The sequence below is a fragment of the Anolis carolinensis genome, unplaced genomic scaffold (genome assembly GCF_035594765.1).
Source record: "Anolis carolinensis isolate JA03-04 unplaced genomic scaffold, rAnoCar3.1.pri scaffold_25, whole genome shotgun sequence".
NCBI lineage: Eukaryota > Metazoa > Chordata > Lepidosauria > Squamata > Dactyloidae > Anolis > Anolis carolinensis.
Genome location: NW_026943834.1, coordinates 738917 through 746471, shown reverse-complemented (window position 1 = coordinate 746471; position 7555 = coordinate 738917). Strand labels below are relative to the sequence as shown.

Genomic DNA, 7555 nt, shown 5'->3' with positions numbered 1-7555 from the left:
GGCACGCCGATTGGAGACAGGGAAGCGCATCTTCATCCCTTTACTGTGCCACACCTATTAAAGACAGCATTTCCTTCTCCCCGCCCACTTCTCCTATTCCCCGCCTCTTTCTCCTCCTCTCAACCAATCCAGACGCTTTGTGTCTCTACCTGACGCAACGTCAGACCAATAGAAGGAGGAATAGATTTTCTCGCTTTGGTTGGATCCGGGAGATCTAAGGCGCATCTACACGGTAGAATTAATGCGGTTTGATAACACTTTAATTGCCATGGCTCTTTGCTAAGGAATTCTGGGAGTTGTAGTTTTGGTGAGTCTCCAGCACTATCAGGGGGAAGTATAAAGACCTTACAAAACTACAGCTCCCAGGATCCCATCGCATTGAGCCATGGCAGTTAAAGTGGCATCAAACTGCATTAACTACCGTGTAGCTGAGGCATGGGCAAACTTGGGCCCTCCAGGTGTTTTGGACTCCAACTCCCACAATTTATTTATTTATTATTTATTTATTTACAGTATTTATATTCCACCCTTCTCACCTCGAAGGGGACTCAGGGTGGATCACATTGCACGTATAAGGCAAACATTCATTGCCATAACATAGAACAGAGACAGAGACAGACGCAGGCACGGGCTGGCCTCGAACTCATGACCTCTTGGTCAGAGTGATTTGTTGCAGCTGGCTGCTAACCAGCCTGCGCCACAGCCCGGCCCACGTCCTAACACCTGCTAAGAGAAAGCTTGGTGGATGGGAGATCAGTTTTCTTTCTCTTTGTGTGCATTTGGCTTGGAGGTACTATATGTGTATTTCGTTTCGGATAGTGTGAAATCACCTATTTTGTTTCTCCAGATTTCTCTTCCACTGCCTCCAAAATGGACATGGGTGGTGGAGGCCGGATCCCGTACGACGACTATCCAGTTGTGTTCCTGCCTCCCTATGAAAGCCCTCCTGCCTGGATCCCTCCCCATGAGGCAAGTGGCCACAGGTCCTTCTCTGGTTATGCAGACAGCCCGGTGGTCTCAGCTGCTTAAGCATTTTAGGATCGGCATTTTTGGATCCGAACAGGACAGACACTTGGGATGCATCCACACTGTTGAATTAATGCAGTTTAACACCTCTTGCAGTTTAACTACCATGGCTTAATACTATGGAATCCCGGGAGGTGCAGTTTGGTTGGGCCCCAGCACTATATGGCAGAGAAGGTTTAAGACCTTGTAAAATTACATCACTCATGAGCCATTACACTTAACATGGTGTCAAATTGCGTTAATTCTACAGTGTAGATGTTCCCTTGGTCATAAAGTTTAGAGGAAGGAGACCCTACATCCTATACCTTATTAGTAGTAGTAGTCTAACTCTCCTCGTCGCTGGAGGTGGGGTACAACACATATAAAACACCCAGATAATACAGTACACAGTTCCATTAAAATACGTATATGAAAATGCATACTACAAAGATTCAGGCAGGACACTCATAAAATGTAAATTCAAATTTCAGAGTATAAAATTGACTGGATTGGTCTTCCATTGTGTCTTGAATGCATTCATCGTCATCATCATTATTATGTTTATGTTTATTTATATCTCGCTTTTTCCCTCTATAAGGAGACTCAAAGTGGCTAACACCAAAAGCATTACAACACAATTTAAGATATAGTAAAGGTAAAGGTTTCCCCTGACGTTAAGTCCAGTCATGACCGACTCTGGGGGTTGGTGCTCATCTCCATTTCTAAGCCGAAGAGCCAGTGTTGTCCATAGACACCTCCAAGGTCATGTGGCCGGCATGACTGCATAGAGCACCGTTACCTTCCTGCCGGAGCAGTACCTATTGATCTACTCACATTTGCATGCTTTCAAACTGCTAGGTTGGCAGGAGCTGGGGCTAACAGCGGGCACTCATTCCGCTCCCGGGATTTGAACTTGGGACCTTTTGGTCCGCAAGTTCAGCAGCTCAGCACTTTAACACTCTGTGCCACCAGGGCCCCCAATTTAAGATATACAAAGATACAAATATTAAAACAGTATTAAACATCATTAGTATTAAAAACAATTAAGATAAGATCAATAAAAACGTTTCAGCAATCCCTCCTGTGCTTTTTTCTCCATTTTATGGGGCCGAAGTAGAGGAGGCAGTGTTTACTGAATCCAAGAAATGGTTTAATGTCCCCTATAATGGAATTCACCTTATGCCATTTCTCTGTGTGTGTGTTTCTTTTTAGAGAATTTACCATTCTGATTACAACAATGAGCTCACCCAGTTCCTGCCTAGGACGATTGTGCTGAAAAAGCCTCCTGGGGCTCAGGTGAGATATTTAATTTTGCCATTTCATATAAGAGGAGCCATTTTACTCAGCCATTGTATAGAACAGGAATTGGGCATCCACAGATTTAGGTATCCATGGGGGTTGTGGAATCCAATCCCAGCATATACTAAAGGCCCACGTCTATCCATTATTTGAGAGCTAGAAAGCTTATCATTTCTGGGGCTGGAAGATGTCTCTTTTAATAAGAAATGAGCTTTACTTAAGGCTTGGAAATCTTTTCATTTTATTTGCACAGACCTAGTTGCCCAAAGAATCTAGTATTTTGCAACCATTTGGGGGGTATTTCTGTTTCTAATGTTAGGTTTGTGTCCTTTATATCTCTTCCTGTAGTGCATTAAATGGTTTCAGGGAAAATATTATGTTCGATAACTAATTCTGTGTTGAATAATCACACTTCTTTCACACCCCTCATTCATGGTTTCTCTTTTCTAGCTGGGATTTAACATCCGAGGAGGAAAAGCATCCCAGTTGGGGATCTTCATTTCTAAGGTATCTCTTATTTCCAACTTGTGTTTGGCTGCTTTCATTTTGGCAAGCAAGTTATGTTTTTTGGGATTGCATTCATTTGACTCTGGGAGGATTGCCTTACTTTGTTGTTTTTATATGTTTTCAGACTGGCTCTGATTCTGATGTTTTTGTTATTGTTTCCTCTTCTGTCTGTCAGAATTTTAAAAGGAATCAAAGACCTATCCTCTTCCATCAGGCTTACCCAGTCGTCTCTGAATCATGAGTTTTGAAACTGCATTCTATTCTTGCTATATGTTGATTTGTACCCTGTGTTTGGTATATGTTTTTATAACAATGTGTTTTATCTATGTATTTATTTTGTACATGTTTCATGTTTATATGTTTTGACTCTGTTGTACCCCGCATTGCGCTAGTAGAGACAGGTAGCAAACAACAACAACAACTGGATTGCTGTGAGTTTTCTGGGCTGTATGGCCATGTTTCAGAAGCATTCTCTCCTGACGTTTCTTCCACATCTATGGCAGGCATCCTCAGAGGTTGTGAGGTCTCTGAGGATGCCTGCCATAGATGTGGGTGAAACATCAAGAGAGAATGCTTCTGGAACTTCATCATACAGCCCAAAAAACTCACAGCAACCCAGTGATTTCAGCTATGAAAGCCTTTGACAACAATGATAAAGATGATGATGATGATGTTTTTAGGTAATCCCTGACTCAGATGCTCATCGAGCAGGGCTTCAAGAAGGAGACCAGGTTCTAGCAGTAAATGATGTGGATTTCCAGGATATTGAACATGGCAAGGTGAGGCTTTGATGTTCTTATATGCCTTCAAGTTGAACCTGACTTATAACAATCTCCTCATGCTATTGCCCAGTCTTTTAGTATTTTAATTTGTTACCGGCTCTTAGGAATGGTGGGAACTGAAGTCCAAAACACCCAGAGAGCCGAAGTTTGCCCATGCCTGCTTTAGCCCATTTAATTAATATGTTCTCACTAAGACTCTCTAGCTCTTCTGCCAGAAACTGACTGTAAAGTCATGCTGAAGGTCCTAGATATTCCTAGAGCAGTGGTTCTCAACCTGGGGTCCCCAGATGTTTTTGGCCTTCAACTCCCAGAAATCCTTACAGCTGGTAAACTGGCTGGGGTTTCTGGGAGTTGTAGGCCAAAAACATCTGGAGACCTCAGGTTGAGAACTACTGTCCTAGAGAGATGTTATCTCAGGTTGAATGGGACTCATCGCCCAGCGGCAAGAACTGAAGGGCCCCATGATTGTCACCCTTGTTTTATGGGATGAAAACACTTACTATAGGATTGAAGCATTGAGAACTTAATGTGGGCCCAGCTGAATGTTCTCTTGTGATTGTTGCTTGCTCCCTGCAGGCTGTGGAGATATTGAAAACCGCTTGGGAGATCATTATGAGGGTCCGCTTCTTCCCATACAGTAAGTGGTTGCTGTTGCCCTGTGCCCTTTTTGGAAGCCAAATGCTGTTTCCCTTCTTCTCACACCGAAACCCCCAATTGTGTCTTTGCTTCAATTTGCAGTTTTTATTATTATTATTATTATTATTATTATTATTATTATTATTATTATTTACAGTATTTATATTCCACCCTTCTCACCCCAAAGGGGACTCAGGGCAGATCACATTACACATATAGGCAAACATTCAATGCCTTTTAACATAGAACAAAGACAAGACAAACATAGGCTCCGAGCGGGCCTTGAACTCATGACCTCCTGGTCAGAGTGATTCATTGCAGCTGGTTGCAGCTGGCTTGCTCTCCCGCCTGCGCCACAGCCCGGGCCCAAGGCTCTCTACAAGGAGAGCTCAGCCTTCAAGAGACCGTGTCATAAAACATAAAATGGACAACTGTCTTGGTGCTGGAATTCCTGCCAGTTCCAAGTTCAGAACAAGTTCTACATGTTGACTTTCCTTCTCATGTTTTCTTTCTATTGCTTCTAGATTACCAGCGGCAGAAGGAGAGAACCGTCCACTAGAAATCCCTTCTGATTTACATCCACCTTTTTGCAGAGAACTCACCAACTGTGGTTTTCAATTGAGTTAACCTGCAGAGAAGGACACATTATTTCCTCTGTTTTGTGTTGTAAATTTCGAGACACAAAGGGACTGAACTTGGGTCTTCCCTGATCAGGAAATTGATATAGACTCTCTGACAAGTTTGATACCCAATGCTTCTCCAGACCCAAGAGAATCCATATAATCCAACGTATTTCTTCTTCCTCTGCTGTGGTTGGCTTTTGAGTGTTGGGGTCCAAAGAAGAAAACTGGGGTCATTGAAGCTTCCTGTTGGCATTGAAGTGGGATTGTTGGTTACTTTTAGAGGGTACGATCTCCTCCAAAGCCCTCTGTTAGGCCACGTTGAAATGTATGGGATTTGCTTCTGTTCATTGCTCTGAATGTTTGTGAGCTGGTGAGGAAACAGTCTTGCACGCATCATGCGCTTTGTGCTTCGTTTTGTAAAGCCTTAATTACTTGGGCATCTGCTTGGTTATATGTTATGGAATAGAGTGTTGGGAGCAGGATTAGTAGTTCTTGCTGGATCCGGGAAGAAGGCTATTTTTTTCTAATCCTCATGTTTAGTTTTCTTCGCACACAGGGATAGGAATGATATGGGAGATGATCTCCCAAGCCTACAAGTATTTTCTCCTGTGTTACCTAAAGGGACCTTTCATGCCCCGCAGCTATAGCACTAATTTTTCTTTTTAACTGCCATAATTAGCTACATCATGTGGGATTCTGCGATTTGTAGGCTATTGAAGCACCAAAGTTCTCTGGCTAAGAATTCTAAGGCCCCTTCTACACTGCCATATAATCCAGATTATCAAAGCAGATAATCCACATTATTATATGAGTCTACACTGCCATATTATCCAGTTCAAAGCAAATCTGGATTTTATATCGTAGTATAGATGGGGCCTTTATCTCCCTTAACTCCCAAGTCCCAGGATGAAAATGATGGCAGCTAAAATGAACTGGTTGTGGTGTATGTGTATAGTATGAAACAGATCCCACATTATTCCTTTTATTTTAACATATATCACCTAAAGAGAGACATAAAAGACTGACTTGGCTGCTGACTCTGTATGTACTGAAATGTGTGTGGACACACACACCTAGCTCTTTAAGTATAAATTTTATCAACAAATGGACATGGCTCTGTGTATTCTTTGCTCCTTGGTGCAGTTGTTGTTGTTATATTGATTTATATGCTGCTTTTTCTCTTATTCAGACACAAGCTAGCAAACAGCACTTTAAAAAGTACCATGTACAAATACCTAAAGAGTGTAAACACTAAAACAGATTTAAATCTAGAGCTATATAAAAGTCGTAGCATCATAAGAGTTGGAAGAGACCTCGTGGGCCATCCAGTTCAACCCCACTCTGCCAAGAAGCAGGAAAATCACCTTCAAAACACCCCCAACAGATGGCCATCCAGCCTCTGTTTAAAAGCCTCCAAAGGAGGAGCCTCTAGGACAGACAGAGAGTTCCCTTCTGAACAGCTCTCATAGTGAGGAAGTTCTTCCTAATGTTCACGTGGAATCTCCTTTCCTGTAGTTTAAAGCCACTGCTCCATGCCCTAGTCTCCAAGGCAGCAGAAAACAAGCTTGCTCCCTCCTCTCTATGACTTTTCACTTCTTGCTATAAGGCCCTCATCGTGTCTCCTCTCAGCCTTCTCTTCTGGAGGCTAAACGTGCAGCTCTTTAGGCCGCTCCTCATAGGGCTTGTTCTCCAGACTCTTGATCATTTTAGTCGCCCTCCTCTGGATACCTTCCAGCTTGTCAACATCTCCCTTCAATTGCGGTGCCCAGAATGGGACACCGTGTGATTCCAGATGTGGTCTGAGCAAGGCAGAATAGAGGGGGAGCATGACTTCCCTGGATCTAGAAACTAGACTCCTGTTCATGCAGGCCAAAATCCCATTGGCTTTTTAAGCTGCCGCATCACATTGCTGGCTCATGTTCTCCTTCCTCCCTAGGACGACTCCAAGATCTTTTTCACACGTCCTTCTGTCGAGCCAGACATCGTCCCCCATTCTGTATCTTTGCATTTCATTTTTTCAGCCTAAGTGGAGTATCTTGCATTTGTCCCTGTTGAACTTAAGTGTGTTAGTTTTAGCCAATTATCTCTCTAATCTGAATGGTTAAAAGCATTAAAACCATTAGAACTTATTTAAAATACAGCAGAGTCTCACTTATCCAACATAAACGGGCCAGCAGAATGTTGGATAAGCGAAAATATTGGATAATGAGGGATTAAGGAAAAGCCTATTAAACATCAAATTGCATTATGATTTTACAAATTAAGCACCAAAACATCATGCTTTACAACAAATTGACAGAAAAGGCAGTTCAATACACAGTAACGTTATGTAGTAATTACTGTATTTATAAATTTAGCACCAAAACATCACAATGTATTGAAAATATTGACTACAAAAACATTGACTACTAAGAGGCAGATTGCTTTGGATAATCCAGAACATTGGATAAGTGAAGGTTGGATAAGCGAGACTCTACTGTATATAGAAAGATCCCATGACACCCTCATGGTAAGACTACAAGCCACAGAAAGAGATAGATATTATTATTATTATTATTATTATTATTATTATTATTATTATTATTATTATTTTCATGTCCTTTGTGATTCAATTCAAAGGACAAGGGAGAAATGAACAACTACGATGGTTCCGATCAGCGGCTTTGAAGCATGAAAATTGCTTCTCCTAACCACTACCCAGTT

General features: G+C 42.1%; 1 protein-coding gene across 2 annotated transcripts; it reads left to right on the top strand.

The window, feature by feature from the left end:
• The first annotated feature begins 167 nt into the window (after positions 1-167).
• On the top strand, positions 168-5961 carry LOC100556075 (PDZ domain-containing protein 11). 2 transcript variants are annotated; one of them, XM_062966605.1, is made up of 7 exons: positions 168-307; positions 848-969; positions 2218-2301; positions 2755-2811; positions 3492-3590; positions 4170-4230; positions 4754-5961. In XM_062966605.1, exons 2-7 carry the CDS (start codon positions 871-873, stop codon positions 4786-4788), a joined length of 435 nt encoding a protein of 144 aa, XP_062822675.1. In that variant the 5' UTR covers positions 168-307; positions 848-870; the 3' UTR covers positions 4789-5961. The 2 variants fall into 2 exon arrangements, with proteins under 2 accessions (XP_062822675.1, XP_062822676.1); XM_062966606.1 differs by having other exon boundaries at positions 208-232.
• The last annotated feature ends 1594 nt before the right edge of the window (positions 5962-7555 follow it).